At 52.5% G+C, this 13,053-nt stretch overlaps 1 protein-coding gene across 2 annotated transcripts in view; it reads left to right on the forward strand.

The window, feature by feature from the left end:
• CHD5 (chromodomain helicase DNA binding protein 5) overlaps positions 1 to 12,146 on the forward strand; it is a 51,302-nt gene extending 39,156 nt beyond the window's left edge. For both annotated transcript variants that reach the window (XM_019541165.1, XM_019541167.1), the window contains 7 exons: positions 952 to 1,089; positions 1,400 to 1,508; positions 2,042 to 2,174; positions 3,023 to 3,218; positions 3,550 to 3,713; positions 4,227 to 4,341; positions 8,112 to 12,146. In XM_019541165.1, coding sequence (XP_019396710.1) covers positions 952 to 1,089; positions 1,400 to 1,508; positions 2,042 to 2,174; positions 3,023 to 3,218; positions 3,550 to 3,713; positions 4,227 to 4,341; positions 8,112 to 8,230 — 974 coding nt within the window. In that variant the 3' untranslated portion in view covers positions 8,231 to 12,146. The remainder of the gene's footprint in view (positions 1 to 951; positions 1,090 to 1,399; positions 1,509 to 2,041; positions 2,175 to 3,022; positions 3,219 to 3,549; positions 3,714 to 4,226; positions 4,342 to 8,111) is intronic.
• The last annotated feature ends 907 nt before the right edge of the window (positions 12,147 to 13,053 follow it).

The raw sequence follows: 13,053 nt of genomic DNA on the forward strand, positions 1-13,053 counted from the left end.
GACCCCAGCTGACTTCCTGCCCTTTGGGCGGGGGGGGCTGGACCCGATGATCTTCCGAGGTCCCTTCCAGGCCTAGTGTCTATGAAATCTATATGATAAATTCACCAGGACAAAAAGGAATACAAGACCAGCTCTTCTTATGTATTGATGTTTGAGTTGTGGTAGAGGCCATGTTGTGTCATCTAGAAGCTATGACTGGGGACTACAGTCCTGTTGTATTAGGCTCTTATAGTCCGGATGTGAGAGCGTACTTCTATGCTGCTTTGCTGCTCAAAACTGCTGTCTTTGAAAAAACACCAAGGGACCCATTAGCTGTGAGTCCTGCAGATTCTGGTTGCATTCTGCCATGTGACTTGTATTTCTTGCCCCAGTAGACAAGGGGAGAAGTGGAAGTGTAGGAGAAAGTGGCACCCCAGCATTAGAGGCATAAGGGAAGTTGCAGCTGGCTTATTGTCTCCAGCTGCAACTCATTCATAGGAGATGCAGCTTGCCAGAAGCGAGAGTGAGGGCTTGTTGTGATTTCGATTCTGCCTTTCTGTGGTGAGGCAATAGCGCTCCACCCAAAGAGCTGTCCACAGACATGTTTGCACAGTGCAAGTCTTCTCAGCATTGCTGATCAGCCCATGTGTAGAAATGCACTGGTGAAGCTGTGTGGCCTCTGGTTCTAGTACATGGAGCTAGCAGGACATAGCTCTGCCTGTCACCAGACACATGCATTCTTACTCCTGGTGCCAACTACTGGAGCACCTCAGCTGATAGGTGCAGCTCATGTTTGATGGAGAGTCAGCTGGTTAACATGCACGGGCTGGGACAGTTATTATTTCTGTTGTTTCTGAGAGATGTTTCAGCACAGCAGCTCCTGGATAAGGGCAAGGGTAAGATTTTAATCTGTTCAATTTGCCTTGACAAAGGAAACTTTGCTAATATGACTTTGTTGTCTTTGCTAAGCAGAGGAGGCCAAGGTTGAGGAGAAGGAGCAAAATGAGACTCAACAAAATGGTGAAAAGGAAGAGGAAGAAGATGGGAAGAAGGAGGACAAAAATGCAAACTTCAGATTCATGTTTAACATCGCTGATGGTGGCTTTACAGGTAATGCTTTACTGAAGCGTGGTTCTTCCTTCAGGATCTATGGGTGAAAGTCACCACTTCTGCACAGTCCTGCAAGAAACTGCACCTCCACTAAAAAGGGTTTGAGCCTGGCACTTCAAATGTGGAATCTGCAGTCTTGGAGCAACATGTCTAACCTATGCCCTCTGCCAGCAGTCACTGGCTGAAATGTGTCTGTGCCCTGGAGTTTGCATCCAGTGCACGCTGCTGTTTGCACTTCAGCTTGTCCCACCCTGTTGTTGTGTCCAGGCAGTCTTGGTCAAATGGTGCTGCCTGTGTTTTGCTCTTGCAGAGTTGCACACATTGTGGCAGAATGAGGAGAGAGCCGCAGTCTCCTCTGGCAAGATCTATGACATCTGGCACCGGAGACATGACTACTGGCTTCTGGCAGGAATTGTCACGTATCTTTTCCTGAGGGCCTTCACTACTCCCAGGCAGTAGGGAGGCACCGGAGAGGCTGTGTCACTATGGAGAGGTGGCCAAAAAGCTAGGCCACTGGGAGGGGATGGGGGTATCAGACTGTTACAGCGGGGAGGGGGCTGGAGAGCCTGGGTGCACAAGGTTGATGGGGAGGGGACCACAAACGCTGCATCAGTGAGAGGAGACCAAAGAGGCTGTACCACTGCAGGGCCGCAGAGAGGTGACTGAATGCTGCAGATCTGTGTCATTGCATTGCTCCACCTGAGTGCATATTCTGGCTCGACATTTGCTCGCTTGTTCTCTTCATGGCCTGGCCAAGTTGCTTAACCCCTTTGTGTCTGTGGCTCTACCTGTACAAGGAGGCCAGCACAATATGTGGTTAGGGTCAGTTGGGTATTCTGTTTAAATATTCAGGTTTTGCTCACAGAACATTATTGGATTAACCTGGTAGGCTTCCATTTGGAGAGGCCACACATGCCTGGGCATATCCCTTAACACCCCTTGCCACACCCAGCCATGGCTATGCCCGCTGGCAAGACATCCAAAATGACCCACGCTATGTGATTCTGAATGAGCCCTTCAAGTCAGAGATCCACAAGGGGAACTACCTTGAGATGAAGAACAAGTTCCTCGCACGCCGGTTCAAAGTGAGTGCCAGATGGGAAGGGGCTCTCAGGTGGAGCAGGGCAAGTGTGAGGGGCTGTGTCTCAAAGGTGGGAGGCTTCTGGTCTCACTGGCTTCAGCAGGAGCAAAGTGATGTGGGCTTGTAGGGCGGGTAGGGTACAGGGAGTAGCCTGGATAGAAATGGACCATCCCAAAGGGTGGGTGCTCCAGGTGGGAGTAGGCTGCAGGCAGCACTGAGCCATGTGCTGCTCCTCTGGGAGGAAGTGTTACTGATGTGTTGCAATGAAATTACTCCCAGGTGCCTTCTCCAGGCCCTGTGTCACTCGGTAAGGATTTTGGGAGCAGAGTCCTGGGTTTGCTGGATGCTATCCGCATCCACCCCTAGGAAGCTGTGCAGGCCCTGAGCAGTATGAACTACTTTCTCTCAGCTTCCAGAGGTGGAGCCCAACCATTCTCAGGGGGTTAGCCACAGCCCTTTCCATAGTGGATGCTCTGCCAGGGTGTGCTTGGCCTCCTGGATGGGCATGCATCCTGACAGCTTCCCTGTGGTGGCTGGTGCCTGCCGGCAAGTGTCCTAGTATAAACGGTGCCTCGGTGCTGCCTGCTGAGCAGAGCCGTCCCTAGGGGTGTGCGGGGCCTGGGGCATATCAGCCTGTGCAAGGCCAGGGGGTGGGCGTGGTGGCTGCCTGCAGGGGTGGGGCATGGCGAGCAGCCGGAGCTGACAGCAGTGGCGTGTGGCAGCTGCAGTGGGGCCTGTACAGCACTGTCTGCAGGACCCGGGGCAGTCACCCCGATTTGCACCCCCTCCAGGGATGGTCCTGCTGCTGAGGCTCCAGCCCTGAATTCTTCCCACTCTCCTGTTGCACTGCAGTTGCTGGAGCAGGCACTGGTGATCGAGGAGCAGCTGCGGAGGGCCGCATACCTCAACATGACCCAAGACCCCAGTCACCCGGCCATGGCACTGAACGCCCGTCTGGCTGAAGTGGAGTGCCTTGCTGAAAGTCACCAGCATCTCTCCAAAGAATCCCTTGCCGGGAACAAGCCTGCCAATGCTGTTCTGCACAAAGGTGTGCGCACTGGCTCTGCCCCTTCTCCCTGCTTCAGACTCAACCTTCCCTTGGCCTGGAGCTAGCCACCTTCCTTGGCCACTTGTGAGGGCTTCCATGACAGGGGCATATTCCCCAAACTCTGCCAGCTTTTCCTGTGATCAGGGCTGTGCAAGGACTGCATTTCCCTCTAGGTCTGGTTGGCTTGAAAATGTTTTAATTTCTGAGGGACAGCCCTGCTGGATTCTGTTTACTCCTTTCCTGTCTCCTCTGTTTCTGCCCCAGCTGACTTGCCCCCAGTCCAGAGCATTTCCCAGCTAAACAGGGCGTCATTGCTGTGTCTGTGTTGCAGTTCTGAACCAGCTGGAGGAGCTGCTGAGTGACATGAAGGCAGATGTGACCCGCCTGCCCTCCATGCTGTCCCGGATACCACCTGTGGCTGCCCGCCTGCAGATGTCCGAACGGAGCATCCTGAGCCGCCTGACAACCCGGGGAGGTGACCCCACCGTCCAGCAGGTCAGAAAGACACTGGAGTATTGACGGGGTCTGGGCAGCAGACTAATGGTGGCTTCCTGCAGGTTGGACAGTCTGGATCTGCCTGGAGAATACCTTGTAGATGTTTCAGGATGCCACAGCAAAGCCACATCTATGCACCAGATTTGCTGTCTGGCAGCTCCACAGGCTGTCTCCTGAACCTGCACCTGTATAGTGCTGTGGGCAGGCTAATGAGTCCTGCTGAGTGAGTGAGGCTGCAAGCCTGCTCCTGTGCCTGCCCACAGCACCATGTGAATGTGGCTACATTTGCTTTAGGAGGCAGCCTGTACAGAACAGTGCCGTGTACCCCAGGGCACTGCTGCTGAACATAAGCAGGCATGCCAGGACCAGCCTGAGTGCCTGCATAACAGCGAGTTCAGAGTAAGCAGGGAGCTTGGGGTCCATCCTGGTGATGGTGCAGGGCCCAGCAGGCAGCTAGAGCAGGGCTTTTTGCTTGGGGATCAGAATAGCAGTTATTTTCTCCCATTTCCTCAGGGCTCCTTTGGGTCCTCCCAGATCTACAACAACAACTTTGGGCCTAATTTCCGAGGTCCTGGACCAGGTGGAATTGTCAACTACAGTCAGATGCCTCTGGGACCGTATGTGACTGGTAGGTTGGGATTTCTAGCAGATACTTTTTCTAACTGGGGAATTTTAAGTGGCAAATTTCAGTGGGCCACACACAAAGCCAAAGGACACTGGGCAAGCCAGCTGTTTTCTCTCTTATCAATAGATATTTAGCCGTTTCCAAGATTTTCCTCTGCAGTTCTCATTTCCACCTGAGGTAAGGCCATGCTTATTACTCTCTGCTAAACGTGTTGCATTGCTCCATCTCTTAGGGGATATGTAGTGACATGATTGAAGGCTACAAACAGATGTCACATTTGTCTCAAGATCAACCATTTTATCCTGGGATAAAGTGCAGTGATTGAGGCATCCATGTCCATTGTCCTGGGATAAATCCTAAAATGTTAATGAGATAAGAAGTACTAACAGTTTATCTCAGGACACTGCAATGTATGTCTGAACAGTTATCCTAGGATTGCATCATTGAATTGATGGCAGAAAAGCAGCAGTGCATTTAACCATTTGTTGAACCCTGATTGTGATGTGTACACATGTCAATCCTGGGACGTTTCTGGTCCTAGACAAATCCAGGCACAATTGGTCCAGGGACAAATGCAACATCTGTTCCTAGCCTCAGCATCAGTGAGTAACAAGGTGGAATGAGTTAATTAACCCTACCCATGGAGAAGTGTGTGGTCCATGCTGCTTTTCTGAATGGTGCTAGACCTCACTGCCTCCTGCAGACCCCCACGTGGCTCTCCCAGACCTGCTGTCTACAGCTGCCAGTCTGATGTGTGGTGGGGTTCAGCTGTTTGGAGTGCAGCCAACAGTGCTTACAAAGGGGGCTGTGTCAGTGAGCAGGCAGTTCCTCCAGGAGGGGCCATCTCCTGGAGATAGTCCTCAGGAAATTGTGGCCACTCTGGTGCCAGGAATTGAAGGGCACACTGTGGTTTAATGGTGTCAGACAGGGGAACAGCCTTTCCATCAGCACCATTCACAAAGTAAGAGGTCCTTTGGACCTGGGAGTCTGCAGTCCCCTTGTGGCATTGGTCAGGCACTCTCACTCATTGCGTTCCATGTGATGTACCACAGGCCAATGCCAGGTGTGTTGCAGAGTGCTGGAGGAGTGTGCACAGCACTTCAACATGCTGAAACTTTAGAGGGAAGAGGAGACGAATTTCACCCCCACCATTTTGGTTACTCTGTTCTATTTTCATGCCACATCTGGGACAGTGTCCTGTCCCCCCCACAGGGATTATTCATTAAGTGTGTGATGCGGATCTGGCTGGTTTCTTGGAGCCTTTCAATTTTGGAGTCTGCATCTCATGCCCCTATATCTCACTCACCTCTTTGCTGGTTCCTAGGCTGATGCACCACATTGCTTTGAAAGCACGAGGGCAGCAATGTTGTCAGCATTTCATGCATCTTGTCCTTGGTCTTCCCCTCCCAGTGCCAGGCCAGGAGTTAGGAGGAATCCATAAAGGAGGCAGCTCCTGGAGGATCCATCCCAGATTTTGCAAGGATCTCTGTGCAGGCTTGGGGAGCTCAGCTTCAGATCTGCATTGCATATATGGAGAGAAAACCCCTCTGACTACATCAAGGGTGTAGGTTGTAGCCATGTTGGTCTAAGGACATAGGCAGACAAGGTTCTTTTATTAGACCCACTCAAAATTTCTTCTTAGCAAGCTATTTTTCCAACCATTTGAGCTGAAAGAATGTTTCCAATTATTTGAGTTGGTCTAATAAAATATGAGATTTACCAAAAGAACCTCGCCTGCCTCTGACTCTACCAAGCTATCAGTGTAGGGGATTTGTCAATTAGGCATTAAGTGTGGTCAGAATTTTCTGTCCTTTTCATAATTTTGCAGCAGATTCATTCTTCCTTCCTTCCCTGGTCTTTCATCCAAGCACTCATGAACACACCAGTCACTGTAAAAGTGGTGGGGCTTCCATGAGGTTTTCCCTTTAGTCTTACTTTGGAGGTGCTAGGAAAACTATCCTCATGGTCTCATTACCCCTTCTCCCCCCACTGCTTTGCATGCATCAGATGTATGGAATCTCTCTCTGTTCCTTTGCTCCTTTCTCACTTCTCCTGCCTGGTAGCTCCCTGGGAGGAGCTGCCTGAGGCTATAGTTTTGCTGATACTGCATGCTTGCAGGTGGGGACACTCATTAAAGCACAAGACAGAAGTTACATTTATTCTGTGATTGGCCCCTTGAAAGTGCTGTACAGCCATGCCTGTACAGAAGTGCATGGCTGCAGAGTGCTTTAAAAGTCCTTGATTGTGTGACAAATTAACCCTCATTAAATGAGGGTTCAGATGAAGGCGCTCCAAAGCAGAGTGCCTTCATTAACTTCTGTGTGCTTGGGTGGCTGGGCTGATGCAGCTCAGCCCCACCCCTAGACGGCACAGGAGCTGGGTCGGCGTGGGGGTGGGCTGGGGGAGAGAAGTTGTAGATGCACATGTCCTTGGCTGTACTGGCTCCGAAGTGGAGCTTGATCCCCCACCTCCCCGACCCAACAGAAAACATGTTGGGTCAGGAGGGATCGGTCTAACTCATGGTACTTTCTGAAAAGTGCCATGAATTAGACTGGGGAGCTCCACATCTGTCAATGCCTCACTCCCTCTTAGAGCACTGGTGAGTCTCATCTATGGTGTGGCTCTAACAGCCTTAGAGGCCCCAAGGTCTTTCTTGAGCTGTCTAGGCCAGTCAGGCAGCCAGACTGCTGACTGCAGGCCTGATAGTCATCCACATGAATAGTTACCTGCTTGCACAACTCCCTTTTCTCTCTGTTAGAATCCTGCCCCTTGCACAACAGAACAAGCCTCACAGGTGGCTGATGCTGTTTTCAAGGTCTTTGTCCTACAGGTTCCTCCCAGACCCAGGAAATGATCTTCCTGGTCATATCACCAGGCCTCATCAGCCAGTATAACTACACAGGAAGGCTGGCTTTGTATTATTATCCAGGATAGTGAGGTTCAAAAATGCCCACGTAGCCAAGGGCTGCCAAAACCTAGTGGTTGCACTTTCCTGCTGGTGGGAGTCATGCAGCAAGAATTACCCTGTGTAGCGGTAGGCTCCTGGAGGTTGTGTTTCTGATGAGTGGGTAGCCAGAGTCCTGTCCAGTTTTGGCACAGAATGGATTTCTACCCCACTAGTCACTGTGTTTTAGTGGCAGCTCAGGGACCCCGGTTTGGAGGAAGGGATGCCAGGGACTGCTAGTTGCAGCTGCCTTAGTGGTCTCCAAGGCTGGGAGAGATTGGGTTGTTCTCACTGCTCCGTTCCCATCCTGCAGACTCCTTCCTCTCTGACCCCTGTCATTTACTCACATGCTTACCATTGTCTGCTGTTGTCCTTTTGTGCCTTTCATGTCACCTTACAATGTTGAGCTGCTGCTGCTTGAAAAGGCGAGGCGGCTACATGCTTCTGTCCCTCCATCCTCACCATATGCCCATCCACATCTTTCCATACAGAAAAGCATTTCAAAGAAAGAAAAAAAGCAAATGCACCCTCTGGCTGCACCTCCCTAGCAGGGAGAGGTAGCAAGTAGCAGCCACAGGCCTATGAACACCTTGCTGTGTGTGTATCATACTAGCCTAGGTGCTGGGCTGGGCTCATGTGTGGGCTGAAATGGAGGGCACATGCAAATTGCCAATGGGGTGGGAGTGCAGCACGGAAAGGGTTGCTTGCTTCAAAGAATATTCCCTTTAGGTTGGACAGTGGCTCTGCTTTCTCTGCTCCTTTAAGGTCATGTAACAGCAAGGGAAATAGAAGCTGATCACCTGTAATGCCTTTGTTTCTGTTCTTTCAGCAACCGCCAGTGGGCCACCCTCCAGCCACCCTGATAAAAAAGTAGCAGAGTCACTGAAGGATGGCACCTCCTTGGAGCACAAGGGGAAGCATGGTGATGTCATCTGCATTGAAGACTAACACCCCGCCTAGTGGGCGTTGGCACCCAGGCCTGCCCTGCTCATCTTTAAAGTGGTCCTCACTACAAAACACAGCGACCCCTGCCCATTTCAAAAACTTCTTTGAAGGGGATTTCATTTCCTTGTACTTTTTTTGCACTTTCTTATTGAAGACTTGAAGAGCTTGTCTCAAGAACGCTGGCTGAATTGCAAAGGGATTCTGGAGTCAGGGCATTTATGTTCCCGTTTTTACCGACACTTATCCGATGTGGAGGGAGACCTTCCCAGAAGTTCTGTTCCTAGTCCCAGTGCCCTCATGTATCAGTCCGGAGCCCAGCTTTGTCCTTTTCTGCAGCTGCCTCCTACGTTGGTTCTCTTTCTGTGCCCCTTCTGTATTTAAGCCAATGCATGCACTCTCAGCCCTGCCCTACCACCTTGCTGCTGAGCCCCTGGGTGCATTCAGGGAGAGTGTACCTGGCTGCTGCCCTCTTCCCCTCCCTTTCCCACCCCCCCGCCCAATGCACAGGGGAAGAGTGCAGCAGTGGTGTTGCCAAATGGGCCTGGCCTGACCTCATGTTCCACTGCTCTCACTGCTGAGCATGACAGCCTGGTGGCCAACCAGGGACAAGTTACTAGGGTCCCAGCCTCACGGCTCCTGACTGCGTAATAATTTTTGGCCTCTTTCAAAGCCAGGGACCACACAAGTCCCCTCACTCTGGCCTGTTTTGGGTGCATTTTTCAGAGCTAGTACACAATTTTGGTTTAGCAGACAATGTAGGCCCCAGTGGCTGGAGCCTTGGGGGCACTGTGAGGATCCAGTTACCATGCGGTCTCTTGTAATTCCCTGTCCAAAGATGCCCTAGATCAGACACACAGATGTGCTAGGTGAGCAGTCTCCCCTGCCTTCCCCTCAAGGCCAACTTGCTGGGTAGTCCTTGGGCATGCCCTGCTGCTCTGCACTTCATAGGTGATTTACATGCAAAGACCTGGGATTCTGGGATGCTGGTGGGTTTTAATTCTGGGCTGTGTGACCAAGTACCCCTGCCCTGCAGAACCGCAGGGATCCATCCGTGCTCCAGCAAGGGTCTAGCTGAGTTGCAAGGCATCTGCTTCCTGAGCTAGATGAAAGGGGGGCATTTCTTGTGCCCAGAGAGGGCCAGCCTGCCCCCAGGCCACCTTCTCCACAGTGTGCTTGTAGCCACTGGCTCAGGTCCTTGGTGGAAGTGGGGGAACAAAGCCACTGTGTGCTAGGGGCTGCTGCTGAGTGAGCCTCAGGGCACAGGGCATTTCCACTGCCAGCATACCAGTTGTGCATTGGCAGTAGGGGCTGGGCAAGGCTCTGGCCGCTGTTAGGTGCACCTAGGTGCACAGGGAGTGGGGCAGGAGCCCCACAGGTAGAGTGGTCAAGGCCCCAGTGTGCAACTGAATCCCCCAGGACTATGCCATTTTTCCATGCAAAGCCTGTTGGCGTAGGCAGTAGGTGAATTCCATGCAGTAAGACTGCCTGCCCCTCTGCTCTTGAGGCTTGTTCGCTATTGCAGCTCAGAGCGTGAGCTGTGCCATGATTCTCCTCCTTCCTTGCCTTGCAAGCCCTGCTCTGCCCCCAGATGCCGTCCCTTGCCATTCTGTGAGCCCTCTTCGTAGCAAATGCCGCTCAAGAATGGAAAGAGGGCCCACGGCCTGAGTCCTAGCTCAGAGTTGGCAGGAGGTAGTGCTGGGTGCTGTGTCAAAGCTGGCAGCTGCCAGTCAGTGCCTGGATGGGAAGGCAGAGTGGGCAAGAGTGCATAGTGCAGCAGCAGCCAAACTGTGCCAGAATCCTCTTCCCTGGGCAGACAGGCCTGGCAGTGGGGTGGCTCACAGCTGGGCTCACTCAGCTGGCCCCAGATGGCACAGGTTAGGGAGGCAGGGCAGAAGGGTGCTTGTGTGAAGAGTACTGATGCTAGCAGCTGAGGAAGCCTGGGCCCCAGAGAGAAGAGGACAAAACCTCAGACTCACTCTCCCAGTCCAGGCAAATGGAAAAAAGGGCTTCTCAGTTTGTCCCTGCCCCTAAATGCTGCCTAGTTTTGCTACTTTATAGCTACTCCCCTGTTCTCCTGTTATGGGGGGGGAGTGTGCAGACAGGGTTGACTGGCTTTTGCTGGAGCAGCATGGTCTAACGGGAGCATGGTTTGTTTCTGACAGCTGTAGTCCCCTACCTCTCTGCAGCAGTGCAGACAGCCCCTGCTCCCAGCCCCTCAGTATTTAACCAGAGGTAGCAGCTGACTCACGCTGGGGCCAGGCAAGGCTGAAGAGCGAGGGAGAAGCTCTACCTGCCTTTGGCCTCTTTTGAATTGCCCCACAGCAGAGGATGTCTGTGCCAGCCACAGCTCTGCTGGCTCATGTCTTTTGTGCAGTGACTGCTCCAGGGCTAAGTGCAAAGACCCTGTGCTGTGAATCAAGTCACTTGTTGTACAGCTGGGTCTGCGCTGGGCACCAGAGTGAATGGGACAGCCAGGCACAGTGCTCCTAAGAACCGGTACTGATGGAGGGCAGTCTGCTGCCAGAGCATGGCTCAGCTGCATCCCTGGATGGAGACAGGGACTTAGGACCCCCTCCACCTCTGAGCTTCTGCTGAGAGGGCCAGCCAGGCTGTGATTTGGTGCCAAAGGGGGACGGGTGTGTGCCTTCCTATAGATTGCACCTCTGCTCCTCTCCCTGGCTGCTGAGCAATCATCAGACGGTAACAACCCTGCATCTGCTCATCTGGGCTGCTGAAGCCACCAGCTGGTGAAGGGGCTCTGTATCCTGTGGCCTGGGTTTGCTAATCCCTGCTTGTGCTGCTTACTCTGGTAAAGAAGAGGATGCTGCTCGTGTCCCTGCAAGGAACTCTTTGCTAGGCTGCCTTGGCTGTATGGGTCAGGGCTTCTTCAGTATTGCCCAGAGGCTGCATGGTGACCACGTGGACTCCACAGAGATGAGGGCATACTTGGCTCCATGGATGGAGGAGCTGTGGAGCTGGCACTCTCCCGTTGGCAAACTGCAGGGCTGACCTTGGGTGGCAGCAAGCAGACCTGAGGGGGCAGACAGGGAGGACTGTGCTTCTACCCAGCACCCAGGGTCCAGTTTCTGGCCGCAGAGAGCCTAGATGCCTCATGAACAACCCTCCTGCCACAAGACGACCCAGTGGCTTTCACACTCATGCCGGTGGCCACAGGGCAGGCACTGCGTGCTGCTGCTGGATGCTGTCTTCTGCTTTATAGGCCTGCTCAAAGCTTCTGCCTGCGGTCTCCTTGTGAAGAGGAAGCAGGCAGCTCACTCTTGGCTGCCCCAGCAGCCTGGGTTCTGCCCAAAGCAGGGAGACTCCCTGCAACATAGTGTTGTGTTAGATAAGATGGCTTGCAAGTGGATGGTGTTGGACTCTTCCCCCCCGCAACCCCAAGCCCCTCTCCTCAAGCCACTGACCCCTTCCCCAGCCCCAATGAGATTACGAGGGATTTCAATGCACAGAAAACATCTTGCCGCTGGTCTCTCCAAGCCGCTACAATCTCCATGTTAGGTTAGAAACCCCCTTCGAGCCTGCTCCTGCAACCTTGACTCCTGGCTGTGACTGCACCCATATAAAGCTGAAAGAGGAGGTTCCTGCCAATGCTGGGACCAGGAGGATCTCATCCTGACCGGACTTTTCTCCTCCACAATGAGTGTGCAAGGTTTTGAGTAAGATGAAATGCTTCAGCAAATTGAAGTTAGCAGCCCGGGGCTGGGAGAGGGGGATATGGAAGCATTTAACGCTACTTTGCCTTCACAACTCTTGGTTTGTTATTTTTGTGATACTGATTGCACAGTGATGACCTTTTGTAGGAAGGCTGATGGCGACTGTATTCAACATGACCACATTTCCTTTGTACTCTGTGTGTATTTGTTTTTGTTTTCTGTGTTTTAATAAATCCTTTAAAAAAGGGCCTGGCATGTGATACTTCCCTGTTATTGGGACTGAAGCAGCAGCAGCTTCTCACTGGTCGCCACCCCCACTGGAGCATGCTGGGGGTGGGAGGCAGGCACGAACCTTTGTCCTTTCCAAAACTCTGCCAAACAGCCCCAGTGCTGCCTTCAGTTCCCTTCTACTCAGATCAAGGCCTGTCTTACAGCTTGACACTCTCACATTACTTTTTTTGCACTGCTGGCTCTATCCATCTGCTGTCTGTAAGTGCTTTAGGGGTTGCTAATTGGATCAGGCACCTGATTTGCAGTTGGCTGTGAACTCCACTGATGATCTGATTCCTTTTGGGTTAAAAGAGGTGAATTTCGTGAGCATTTAAAGGGGGGAAAGCTGTCTGACACTGACAGACAGCTCTCTGTGTAGCTGTATATGGTGCTGACCTCTCCAGCTACTTCTGTATTTCACCTGGTGAGAGAGCCAGCAGCTAAGGGCAAAGACCACTACCCTATTTCATGCAGGCTGTAGCGGGTGTACAGATCAAGGCCTGCAGGTCACCTTTTTGTCTCTGAAGATGTTGGATGAGAGCCAAGTGTCTTATCCCAAAAGACTTCTTATGCTGTGGGTCAGTGCCATGTTCCCAGCTGCAGCGAGCACCTCTCCTAAGGGCGCAGACAGAAGTGCAGCTCCCTCCTGGTACTGAGGAGGCTTTGCAGGAAGTGTCCCGAGTTGCAACAGTTCCCGACCTAACAGAAGTTCACTGCTGGTCTCAGGGGGGAGGGGAATCTAGCTGCTGGTGCTAAGCCTGCAGCTGGTTTCCCCTTGCAGCCAGGCAGGGAGGAGGGGCTGTTGCTAAGTTTCCAACATGGGAGCGGAGAAAGGACCCCATGGGACCTTGGTCTAAGGGTTCTCCAGCCAGTGCCAGAGGGTGG

Source organism: Crocodylus porosus, unplaced genomic scaffold (genome assembly GCF_001723895.1).
Source record: "Crocodylus porosus isolate Cpor-Errol unplaced genomic scaffold, CroPor_comp1, whole genome shotgun sequence".
NCBI lineage: Eukaryota > Metazoa > Chordata > Crocodylia > Crocodylidae > Crocodylus > Crocodylus porosus.